Raw genomic sequence first — 13,589 nt, forward strand, 5'->3', positions numbered from 1 at the left:
TAATTTTTACAATTTGATTAATATGTGTCTCGGCATGTTTCTCCTTGGGTTTATCCTGCCTGGGACTCTCTGTGCTTCCTGGACTTGGGTGGCTATTTCCTTTCCCATGTTAGGGAACTTTTCGTCTATAATCTCTTCAAATATTTTCTCAGGTCCTTTCTCTCTCTATTCTCCTTCTGGGACCCCTATAATGGAAATGTTGTTGCGTTTAATGTTGTCCCCGAGGTCTCTTTGGCTGTCTTCATTTCGTTTCATTCTTTTTCTTTATTCTGTTCCGCAGCAGTGAATTCCACCATTCTGTCTTTCCAGGTCAGTTATCCGTTCTTCTGCCTCAGTTATTCTGCTATTGATTCCTTCTAGTGTATTTTTCATTTCAGTTATTGTATTGTTCATCTGTGTTTGTTTCTTCTTTAATTCTTCTAGGTGTTTGTTCTTTAATTCCTCTAGATCTTTGTTAAACATTTCTTGCATCTTCTCAATCTTTGCCTTCATTCTTTTTCCGAGGTCCTGGATCATCTTCACTATCATTACTCTGAATTCTTTTTCTGGAAGGTTTCCTATCTCCACTTCATTTAGTTGTTTTTCTGGGGTTTTATCTTGCTCCTTCATCTGGTACATAGCCCTCTGCCTTTTCATCTTGTCTATCTTTCTGTGAATGTGGTTTTTGTTCCACAGGCTGCAGGAATGTAGTCCTTCTTGCTTCTGCTGTCTGCCCTCTGGTCTAATCTAATTTCTTTAACACACATATTTACCCTTAAAGTTTTCTATTAACATTAAGAGTTACCCAAGATCTATATCCTCACTCCAAGCAAGTTAAGAACTTTGGCAGTATTTTAATTCCTTCTTCTTCTCTTCTTGTCAGTCTCCCTCTGTACCTCTCAAATTGAGGTCATCTGGGCTTTAATTCCAATTTTTTATTAAAAATTTTCAATAATCAATACTTTTTTCAGTCTGAACTACAAGCTTTACTTTTTTCCTTGCTCACTCCTCTTTCTTGAATCTATCATACTCCTCTTGGATTAATTTCCAGGTATACATCTTCTAGTAATTCTTTCAGAGAGCATTCAGGGGTAGGAAACTTTCTGAACCCTGTGTGTCTGAAAATTTTTATTTTTCCCCAATACTTGAATGATATTTGACTGGAAGAGAATGTTATGTTCCAAATAATTTTCTCTCAGAACATTAAGATAACTGCCTCATTTTATAAAATTATGCTTAGTGTTACTAAGGAAAGTATTATACAGTGAATCTCATCTAGAAGCTTTTAGCATTTCCTCTTTTATCTGCATTCTAAAGTTTCTCCCTGATGGTCTAGGACTGGATATTTTTCCATCCACCTTGCTAAACATTTTCATTCATAGGAACTATGTCTTTTTCTTTCTTCTTCTTTTTTAAGTCTTGTGAACTTGTCTTCAATTATATTTTTGAATATTTCGTTCCACATATTCCCTCTGACCCTTCCTCCTTTTGGAATTCCTATTATTTCTAATGTTAGAAGTGCCAATCTCCCCCCCTACACTTTAAACTTCTTTTTCTTACATCCAATAACCCTAAGTTTTGGAAAGATTTCAAGACTCAAATTTCCAGCTTATTAATTTGTTCTTCAGCTATGCTTATGCTCATATTCAGAGGGAAAAAATCCATTAAATTTGTTTCAACAATCATATATTTTCATTTCTCACATCTCTATTTTTTCCTCACAAAATCTGTTTTAATTTCACAAATGCAGTATGCTCTCTTATCTCTCTGAGGGTATCAATTATACTTCTTATAAAATCTCCATTTATTTATTCTGCTACTTCTATTTTCTCAGCTCTTAGTTCTCTAGTTTGATGAATTTTTTTTAATGGAGTGGATTTTCCTCAGATTTGATGATTCTAGATCATTTGCTTAGATTTGTATCTGCTATTCTTCCTTAGTTTTGGTGTAAAAATGCCCACCAATGGGAGCAGATGTGTCCTTGGGTGGGGGGTACCATAGGGGTCCTTGAGGTTTCCAGTTACCTGGCATTGCCCTGCTTCTCCATTCCAAGTGTCCGCATTCACTGCTTGTTCCTAGGGGCAGACATGCCTGCACAGAAGTGTGTGTAGTCAAATACTCACCTACTTAGCAATCCCGACAGCAGGACCCCAGAGACCCATCTGATTCCTGTGTCCAGTACCTAGGACCCTTTTGTAGTGTCTCATTCAATATATGTTATGGGTTATAGTTTCCTCCTTCCAACAGATCCTTTTCTTCTCTCTCTTTCTCTCTCTCTCTCCTTTCTTTTTCTTTTGTGCAACACTTCATAATTCCTGACTCAATTAGGGCACACTTTCTTGTCATTATAGATTCATTTGCTTGTTTTCTGTAGTTTCCAAGGATTTGGGGCAGGTGGGGAAGACTAGAGCATGCTGTGTTGATTCAATAGTCTAATATTCAATTATACAGCCATAAAAAATAATGAGATAATGCCATTTGCAGCAACATGGATGGACCTAGAGATTATTACACTAAGTGAAGTAAGTCAAAGACAAATGTCATATGATATAACCTATATGTGGAAGCTAAAAAAATGATACAAATGAACTTATTTACAAAACAGAAATAGACTCACAGACATAGAAAACAAACTTATGGTTACCAAAGGGGAAAGGTGGGGAGGGATAAATTAGGAGTTTGGGATTAGCAGGTACAAAATACTATATATAGAGACTTCCCTGGCGGTCCAGTGGTTGAGACTTTGCCCGCCACTGCAGGGAGTGTGGGTTCAATCCCTAGTTGGGGAGCTAAGATCCCACATGCCTTGTGGCCAAAAAACCAAACCATAAAACAGAAACAGTATTGTAACAAATTCAATAAAGACTTTAAAAATGGTCCACATCAAAAAAATCTTTAAAAAAATACTATATATAGAATAGATAAACAATAAGGTCCTACTGTATAGCAGAGGGAACTATATTCAATATCTTGTAATAACCTATAATGGAAAAGAATCTGGAAAAAGAAAAAGAAAAAAAAAGGATCTGAAAAAAGAATATATATATACATATATATATATATATATATATGTATAAATGAATCACTTTGCTGTACACCTGAACCTAATACAACATTGTAAATCAACTACACTTCAAAAAAATAGTTTAATATTCATTACATGTGTGGAGCTTCTCTAACATGAATACTTTGGTGACAGCAAAAAAACAGATATTTTTTAAAGTTATCTTAATAGTTAAAAACATACAATGTTTTCATTTGGGATGAAAGACAAGTATACAAATTCCATATTCTAGTAATGTGTTTTTCTACAAAGCCCGCTCCCACCCAAAGACAGCCTCAGATGGGTGAGATATGGTAGTTGCTAACTAAATGATGTGTTTGTGAGGTTACGCCAAAGTTCAGAAAGGCTCACATAAATTAACAATGTATCTATTTAAGTTTCTCTCTTGCTGAAGTAACAGATGTGTCTTTTTTAGGAAAAAGAAAAGAAACTTTAAAATCCCACTTAAAATAAACCTATCAACATACAGCTTTATGATGTAAAAGGCAAACAGCTTTTGCATCCTTGTGATCTGAGATCAAATAATTTGACTCAAATGGAAAGAAAACAGGAATATTTGGAAAGTGGGTTCCAAAAAAGTCATAATGACACTGGCTTTTTTTTCTTGCCATTCATATGAAATGTTTTGAAGCTATTATTAGAGAGGACTGCATACTCTTTTTTCTCTCTCATAATTCTTATGGGAGAAAAATATAGTTAAACGAGATGAAAATATTATATCCATATTAATAATTTAATTTTTCTCTCTTAAAAGAAAGTGACCTCAAAGCTACAATCCAATCAATTTAATTGGTCACTCTTGAATAGAGTGGGGATTTACCACCTACGTTTTATGTCTATTTTAGCAGGTGCGCTTCTGATGATAAATTCTGTGGGTGGTGATGGTTGAGGGGAGGAATGAGACAAATATTCAGTAAATCTGCCTGATAAAACACAGCAAGAATTTCACTACCAAGTTCCTAATCTGTGTTTCTTTGTCAGCTTGTACCAAGAATTTCACTACCAAGTTCCTAATCTGTGTTTCTTTGTCAGCTCGTACCCTAGGTAAAAATGCTTCACGTTAATTTGATTGTCACAGGATTTTTTCCCTGGAGCTTTGATTGTAAATTATTATAACAGCTTTCTTTCTCAGATCAATAAAGCATCTTTTGGAAGTGGGTGGATCGTGGAGAGGGGGCACACACACACACATTCACATACAATGCTATGGATTAAAGCGGCATTTTACCATCATCCCAAAACAGAGAAAATACTAAATAGTCTCATTATCCTTTTATAGCTTTTTTAATAATATAATGCCAATGTGGATAAATGGTTCACCAGATGAGAGCATAAATGAGGTAGTTCTGAGGGGGGCGGTGTGGTCTGATATCCTAGGGGAAAAGCTACAAATAAACCTAAGGGGAAAAGCTACAAATAAACCTAAGGTGTGGTTGCTAGAATAATTAAGCTGCTTTTAGAATTTAGGTGAATTAATTGTGTTCTAATTAGAGTGGCACAGGTGCTTTTGTCAAGCACATTATTCTACATTATTGGAACAGAAATCTGGTGACAATGTCACAGGCTGAAAGTATCCGCCTCTTATCTGTGACCAAAACCTGATATATCTCAGTACTGAGAAGTGGCCAAAGAAACCACCTGAGTCACTGAGCGAATGGAATTTGCTCTGATGTTCCTCTGTATCTGTGCTGAATTTAGCTCTTTTTTTAAGCATAAATACTTTTAGTTCATTTTGTTTGTTTTGGGAGATGAGTATTTTGGTTTAGCCACAAATTCTCACATCAGTAGTACTCTGAGATAGCAGAATGTCTGATCTGTTAATTGGAATATATTTTTTGCCAGCTATTTTTCTGGACTAGTACATTAATTTTCTAAAATATGCTTGGTTTCTTCTAATATCAAAACTATTCCTTTCTAAGCTTAATTCATAAAGGGTTTTTTTGTGTGTTTGTACTAAGTCTCCACTAATGTTAGTAGCAGAGAGCTGTATGGACCATTAATCCATCCAGTAAGCATTCTTTTGTTCTTTTATAGATGCTTTTTGATACTACAACAAGCTAAAACAAAGAAGAGGGCATTCTAGGAGAGGGAATATGTGGATATGAAGGGCATAGGTAAAAATAAATTGTATCTCTTCCCAAAAGAATAAGAGGACATTAGGACTTCGAGGAAAGAGATAGCTTGGTAACTAGCTAGCCAGCTAGCTACATAAATAACAGGAAAGGGTTTACGTATGTTATCAGAATGGTACCACTGGAGACTTGTGTTTCTTTCTCTGCTTTAGTGGGATGGAGACTGGGTATCTGGACAACACTGTGGCATCATTTGTGTTCCTAGAGGATGTAGGTCTCACTGAAGAAAATGACCTACAACTGCTGCATAGGTGGTATTAGCTTGGAGAGGTGAAGGAGTGGAGGTCACGAGTCTCTGGTGCTTCAAAATTTGGGACCCTCTCATAGGCAGTTAAGCTCCATCATCAGGAAGGGGATTTGAATTGGTCTTTTATATCAGGAGTCAGCAGGAAAGAACTGATATGGTGATGTAAAGCTGGTGATGGATCTTTTACCTCTAGAAGGTAGGTAAAGAAGACTTGGCATGCATTGTCAAAGTTCTAGACCCCATCAAAGCCCATGGGTCTGTGAGGGGAGTGGAATGAGCCTTATGTAGTATAAGGGTTACAAAGGAAAGCAGCCAGATTCCTGGGGAGATCCTGGACACGAGAAAGAGGAACAATGGTTGCTGGTGCCTCAAGGAGACACCACAGCCACACTGGACATGGGACTTCAAGAGTGACAGGAACCTTGAAAAAGAAGGGCTCTGTGGACTGAAGGGCTTGAACATTACTGCTAGGCTTGGAAAGGTCAGTAGTGCATCCTGGAGGGGGCGGGTCCCTCAAAGCGTCAATCTCCTTCAGAGGCTTCCCACAGCTGGACTTCCCTGAGGCGGGGAAGAGCAGGGCTGGGTCAGCTGCTGTAGAAATCTAGCTTTCAACAGTGAAAGACCCTGATGTGGCAGCAGAATGTCAAGCAGCAGTAGCAGTGGCTTAGGCTGCTGGTCAGATTTCCCTCTTATTGGGTCCCAATGCAGTTTCTGGGCAATGCATAGGAAGTGGGGAACCCAAGAGGTCATCAATAGTGGCCTTCTCGCCCCTCAGACACTTAGAATCCCATCCAATTTTGATTGAATTTGTTGAGATCAGAGGGACGTGACTACCTCAAATGTTGTGTTCTGGAAAAGTTCCTCGTAGTTAAGCATTAAATTATTGCTATCTCATATCCATCATGAAATTACACTTTATGTTAATTTCATTCATCTTCATCATAGTCTTAGAAAACATACACTAAATAGCAGTAAGGGCCTGGTGTTATGATTACAATTGTATACTGCAAAAAAAAAAAAAAAAAAAAAAAAGCCAGGTGCAAACCAGAGAATTTCTAGAATTTCCTTCCAATTCATACTACCTTATGAATATTGTTTCTCTGAACCTATTAATTTTTTTCAACTTGAATTTCTGAAAGTGCTACTCAATTAATAGGAAATATCTTAGGGCCACTGGACCCAGAAGAAGGCACACAGCTCAGAATGGCCAGAAAATACTACCACCAAACCATCCTCATTGTTTCAACCTCAACCCCATATTCTTTCTTTAAAAATCTCTCAGGGACTTCCCTGGTGGTCCAGTGGTTAAGAATCCCCCTTCCAATGCAGGGGACGCAGGTTTGATCCCTGGTCAGGGAACTAAGATCCCACATGCTGCTAGGGCAACTAAGCCCACACGCCACAACTAGAGAGCCTGCACACTACAACTAGAGATGCCCGTGTGCCACAACTACAGAGTCCACGCACTCTGGAGCCCGCACGCCACAACTAAGAGAAGCCCACACACCTCTACTAAGACCCGACGCAGCCAAAAATAAAAAAATTTTTAAATATTAAAAAAAAAATCTCTCAAAGATTAAATTTTACCCCCTAAAACAATTTTTACAGATCACAGCCACACTCCACTGAAAATCAGGTAACAGCATCTATAAATCTCAGACCCCAGGAAGACAACTGAAAGTCTCAATATAAAAGTAGTGGAAAGATTTTATGTTCTATACGCATTGAAAAATAAAACACCTTTTCCCAGTAAAAGCTGAATAAACAAAGACGAGATATAAGTGATTCAACTGAGGTTAAAAGGTATTTGCAATCACAAAAATTAGTATGCATAAAAATAGTTGATAACTTAATAAAGAATGTTGAAGATAAGTGTACCCCTTCTGGCTTGTCTATGATAAGGATCACCAGTATTAAGTATGCTTTTGCTATTTAACAATATGCATTTAAAATATTCCCAGTGGAATAAATGTAAGTGCTATACACAGCATGGGAGATAACAATTACTTACCCTGTAGGCTGGCTCTCAAATTCTTCTGACCACTGCGCTTGAATATCCTCTGTAGAAAGATCTACATCCCGGGTGGTGGCAAAATTGAACTCACTGCCTTCATTTCCATGGAAATAAATGGAGTTCCCATCAGACTGACAGCTATGCTGTAGATAAAAAGAGAGCATGGGGTGTCTGTTGAATTGGTTTTGTAGCTATATCTGTCTTACTCATGTATAATTAGAGTTTTTAGGAAAGTCATTATGTTATTCCCTCTATGGTAGACTCCGAAATCAAAAGAAATTGTTACCTCTTTTTTTTTTTGGTCTTGTTTAATTCAATTACAGTTTCTCTCTAGCTTATTAAGTTATCACAAAAAAGGAGTCAAGAGGCCATTTGAGCTTTGCCACCTCGGCCTTCAGTATGAAACAAGAATATTTTAATTGGAATAATTTCCCATCTTTACCACAGTCCTTGTTGTGGGAATTAAGTGTGATAATGACTTGTCATATATTTTCAATACTGTGGTTACAGGCTAAATCACACTGACCTTTTCAATATTCTATATATTTCTGGCTTGCCATTCAAGCCTTTCACAATTTGTCTATAAATGGGATATGAGCCGAATAGTTTGCTAATCAAAACATGGAATACAGAAAAGGTCAAAGTAATCCCTGATATGATCGTATATTCTCAGCCAGCTTTTGAGTAAAAGTGTCTGACCAGACCTAGGAAGTGCATGATGTCCCCGATGAGGAGCTCGTAAACAACAAACTTTGTTATTCTCCAAAAGAACACCAGGCTTACAAAGAATAAAGAAAAATAATTTTTTGTGATGCTTTTTTTAAAAAAATTAATTAATTAATTAATTTATTCATAGCTGTGTTGGGTCTTCGTTTCTGTGCGAGGGCTTTCTCTAGTTGCGGCAAGTGGGGGCCACTCTTCATCGCGGTGCGCAGGCCTCTCACTATCGCGGCCTCTCTCGTTGCGGAGCACAGGCTCCAGATGCGCAGGCTCAGTAATTGTGGCTCACGGGCTTAATTGCTCCACGGCATGTGGGATCTTCCCCGACCAGGGCTCGAACCCGTGTCCCCTGCATTGGCAGGCAGACTCTCAGACACTGCGCCACCAGGGAAGCCCCAGTGATGCTTTTTTTTTAACCTACATTTTTTCAGCTTAAAATGAATAGTCGAAGGCAAGATCCAACTCTGGAGCTGAGTAAACTGAGTATTTAGTTTTTAAAAATATGATAAGTTTTTGCATTAATCATTTTTTGGTAATGTCACTCATAGAGAAATGCTAATAAATGAAAGACCAAACATTCTTTTAAGTTTTATATACTCTTAAAATAGGAATGAAGAAAAATAACTGGACAGAGAGTATCAGTTGGGCCCAGTGACTGTAGGTTCTGCAGGGCAGGGATCACGTCCCTGTATTCCAGGTTTCAGCACAGTGCTTGGCATATGGTAGGAATTCAAAAATATTTGTTGAATAATTCAATAAATGAATACATGAATGATATGGTTATGCCTTTCAGGTAATTAACTAATCTGTTATGGAGAACTCATGATGCAGTAAGCACTAAGGAAGGTCCTGGAGGGAAGGGGTTTATAAGAGTATAATAATATCTAATCTTTGCTCTAAAAAATTACAGTCTAGTTGATATTTATCAAAGGCAGCATATGGAAAGTGCTAATGAGTGAAGGAAGGTAGGAATCACTGTGTCCAGGGCTGGTCTAGATGAGCAGGCTTCATGTATTGAAGAGCAGGTCTTCAATTGGCTTTAAAGGACTGAGAAAAATCCAAGTTGGGTGACAAATTTGAATAAGTTACATAGCTGATAAGTAGGCATAATTTTGAGAATTAGACTGGAGCCTGACTGTAAAGGATCTTAAATGGTAGTCTAAGAGATATCTGCAATATGCCATTAGCAGTGATGTTCTAAAACAGAGCAGTGATGTGTGCAAAGAAATATTTTATGACTATTAAACTAATTACGGCAGGTAAAATCAATGGGGAGGGAAATCAGACTTCTATACTGAAAGAGTAAAAAAGCTTCCAGAAGCTTCCAGAAGTTCAAGAGAATTGGAGCATATGATCTTGGGGGAGTCATTTCACAGCACTAAGATGTAAGGCATACCCACGGGGCCTGCCATCAGCTTAGATAATACTGTAGTGTGTGGCAGGCTTCACCTGCCTGAGGCTCTTCTTCACACCACAATGAGTACAGATTATTCACAGATGTTATATTGAGCTCATTATATATGATCCTTAACCCACATACATTGATCAAAACTAGGATTCAGTTTATTTAGACAATATATTTTAGAAGTTTCACCACAAAAAGAAAAGTTGTAACTACGTGAAGTGATGGATATGTTAACTAACATTATTGTGGTAATTATTCTGCATTAAATACATCTATCAAAAAAACCCAAAAAACAAAACAGTAAATAGAAACTGTCAAGCAATGACAAACCCAAGGATCCTCTACTACTGTGCACTCTGTGAAGATAATGAATGCTAACTAGAATAACAAAGATTACTTTCCTAATAATAAATCCACCGAGCTCTAAATAGTGGTTTTCACAGTTATCTTCCCACTCTGGAATCCTGAACAACTATGGCTTATGTTTATTTAGAATTAATATAAGGACTCTGACACTGATGCAAATGACATTAGGTCACTGTCCAAGGAAAAGGCATATATGAAATATCTATACATGTGAAAACAGAATAATCTATATTACAATTTAAAAGGATATATTTGTGTAATGAAAAGAGTGACTTGCTTAACATAAAATCTTGGTCGTATCTGGCTAAACATCAATTTAATTATTTCCATTTTGATTCCGTTTACCTCAGAATTGTTTGTTAATATTTTAAGACTCTGTGTTATACATAACTATGCTTTGCTACTCTTCCAAGATTTATATTACTAACATATTTGATGCATATTTTAATTTAGTTGAGATAGAAAATTTATGTAAAGAAACACATCATTATGAAACTGAATACCATACTGTTAAACTCACTTCACAAAATTAAAATGAGTTGGTGTTTTAGAAAAATTGAAGTTTTTTTTTTTAAGATTTATTTATTATTATTTTTGGCTGCGTTGGGTCTTCGTTGCGGCACACAGGATCGTCATTGCGGTGCGTGGGCTTCTCTCTAGTTGTGGCATAGCAGTTTTTCCCTTCTCCAGTTGTGGTGCACAGGCTCCAGGGCGCGTGGGCTCTGTAGTTTGCGGCACTCGGGCTCTCTAGTTGAGGCACACGGGCTCAGTAGTGTGGTGCATGGGCTTAGTTGCCCCGCGACATGGGGGATCTTAGTTCCCCAACCAGGGATCGAACCCCGCGTCCCCTGCATTGGAAGGCAGATTCTTTACCACTGGACCACCAGGGAAGTCCCTGAAGTATATTTTAAAGGATCTTTTTGTTAGTTATTTGGCTGTTACCAAATACATTTGGTAGTTTAGTAGATCATTTGTAATTACACAACTATTAAAAACTGGCTATCAAAAATATTTTTATATTTAATATTGTATCTATATGAAATGATGGATGTTCACTAAACACTGTGTTAATCATTTCATGTATGTTAGTCAAATCATTATGCTGTACACCTTAAACTTCTACGGTGTTGTATATCAATTATATCTCAATAAAACTGGAAGAAAAAAATTAGCTATCAATATACCTTTCTGTCATTATAACTGCTAGCGCCAGCATATGAAATACAAGTAATATTTACCGTAACAAGTATGAAGAAAGCAACCTGAAAAAAATGAACACTCACTTTGAGTGTTAACCAATTTTCATAATTGCAGAATCTAAAAACTAGTAGGATCTGTCTTTGCCAAGTTTCCATGAAGGACAGCATGGTATAGTTTTTTACATAGTTTATTTTTATAGGGAAGGAGCTGTTCTTCACCAGTTGGCAGTAAAAGGACAATACTCGAAGTCTAAATTCAAACAAACAGGGCAGTGGTTTATAACAGTCAGTGCTGGACTTGCACTGAAACATCTTAACCCTGTCTGTCGAGTTTAGGGGAAGATTCAGAGTCCACTGTATTCTCTCTTCCCAAATGGGCCCAATGCCCTTTTGAATGTGGAGGGGGAAAAGTATTGCTCTTTGAATGTTTTCTTCGTCATAGTCTTAGTACATCAACACATTGCTAAAGAAAGTTTGTGACACATCCAAAGTGAAGAGCCACAGCTCAGCGTGAAGTGAATCAAATCCCCCTGTCTCTTCGCAGGATGGGGCTGCCAATTTCTGGGTAGCAGGGCCTGGAGACGCACTGAATGCACACACTACAATGGATGGCTTGCTCTGCTCCCCACCATGCTAAGGAGATCAGGACATAATTTCTGCCTCAGCCATTATGAGTAGAACACATGTTTTCAAGGTTTGGAGTAAGGGTAATATAAGCCAGCTGGGTACTATTGGGACTATAAAATAGGGGCTAGTCTGTGCAAAACTGGTGAATTACTGAGCCATTTGAGCAGGAATGGGCAGGAATGGGCCTACCGAGAAGTTGATTATGTATAATCCTTGTATTTAGGAATCCTGGGAAAGATAGGGGGGCCAGTTCAGGGTTCTCATTCTTAGGATTCCTACATCAATTACAAGGCTAGTTAAAGTTTTACATTAATTCTACTTTAGAATTGGTCACAGGGGGCTCAGTGTCTTGTATTGGACTGGTTTCCCAGATGCTCTCCAAACAGAGAATTTATGCCTGACTACATTCAGATTGAGATAGAGCCCCTGTGCCTCTGCTTGTTTGAGATTGCATCTCTGCCTCTGAATGGAAATCCACCACCTGTGTGGGTAGGGGTGCTTGAACTTTCCCCTAGAACCCAATTCAATTAATTCAGCACTTACATGTGCTGAGGTGATTAAGGTTAGAAAAAAACCCAAAATACTGGAAACCAAAAACATTCTTGACAAGGAATGAAAACTCAGTTACTTTTCATCTTCAAGGAGTTTGGGGATTGGAATCAGAAGGCATGTTCCGATGCATTTTCTCTACCGAATGGCTACATGGTTTTGCACAACTCATTTAACCCATCTAGGCCTCAGTTTCTTAGGCTGTGGAATGGGGCCAATAATATCTATTTCCTAGAGACGCTGTTAGAAGCACAAATTATATTATATGTGGAAGTGTTTTTTTGAAATCTCTAAGTGGTATAAAATAATTGTTATTTTATTTCTAAATATGCACTTTTCCAAAAATTTCTAAATATGCTGTATTATATTCCCTTTGCAGTATATACCCTTGGCAGTAGGTTATAGAGAAATAGAATATTTAAATCTATTTTAAATTGTTTCTCATTAGACTAGTCACTAAAATTCTTCAGATCAACTTAAAACCTTTAGTAAAATGTAAAAGAATATGTTGCACAATACAATATGGTAAAATATTGCAAACATTCATTCATTTTCAGGGCATACTGAGCCATCAATTAGAACTTCAAAAGTTCTCCAAATTTTGGCAGATTACCAAACATTTTCCTTAGGAAAACTTAATAATGCAAGATGTCTGCTGCCACTTTTCTTACAGATGAAATGTATAACATTTATGTATTTATGTTAAAGATCCAAACAAAAAGTGAACTGAAAGTATGAAAAGAATTTCAGAAAATTGCTCTCAGTGATTTTAATACCCAGTTGTTTTTGTTCAGCATCTATTCAAACTCATGTCATTTGTGAGACAATTAAAATCTAAACAACTTCATAAGACAGTTAAATGTCTAACTCTGTGAGATATATGAGCTTTAATATGATAAGAAGAATACTTTGGAATTCAGGGCTACTTTATTTTGAGTATGGTAAAAATATAGCAGGTTTTCTTGAGTAAATGATTACAAATAACATGTGACTTCCTGAGTCTTAGCTTTTTATTTTATTTACTGTTGTATTGGAGACAGTTTTAATAACTGAAACGTCCAGCATAAATGAGGGTACAAGAAAACAAGACTCTACTGGTTAGGATATAAATTGACAGGATTATTTTGGTTGAATAATTTGGCAGTCACTATTTTAAAATTTTAGTGTTTAATGCAACCTTACCCAGAAATTCCACTTCTAGGTATCTATGCTATAGACAAAAATAGCATGAGTGCTTGAAAATATATGTACTAGGCTGTTTACCACAGCATTTCTTGTTATAGAAAA

General features: G+C 37.1%; 1 protein-coding gene across 1 annotated transcript in view; it reads right to left on the reverse strand.

The window, feature by feature from the left end:
- Positions 1-13,589, reverse strand: part of RELN (reelin) — a 374,678-nt gene that overhangs the window by 201,198 nt on the left and 159,891 nt on the right. Inside the window, exon 9 of the mRNA XM_059934127.1 lies at positions 7,434-7,579. Coding sequence (XP_059790110.1) covers positions 7,434-7,579 — 146 coding nt within the window. The remainder of the gene's footprint in view (positions 1-7,433; positions 7,580-13,589) is intronic.

The sequence above is a fragment of the Balaenoptera ricei genome, chromosome 9, assembly GCF_028023285.1.
Source record: "Balaenoptera ricei isolate mBalRic1 chromosome 9, mBalRic1.hap2, whole genome shotgun sequence".
NCBI classification, from domain to species: Eukaryota; Metazoa; Chordata; class Mammalia; order Artiodactyla; family Balaenopteridae; genus Balaenoptera; species Balaenoptera ricei.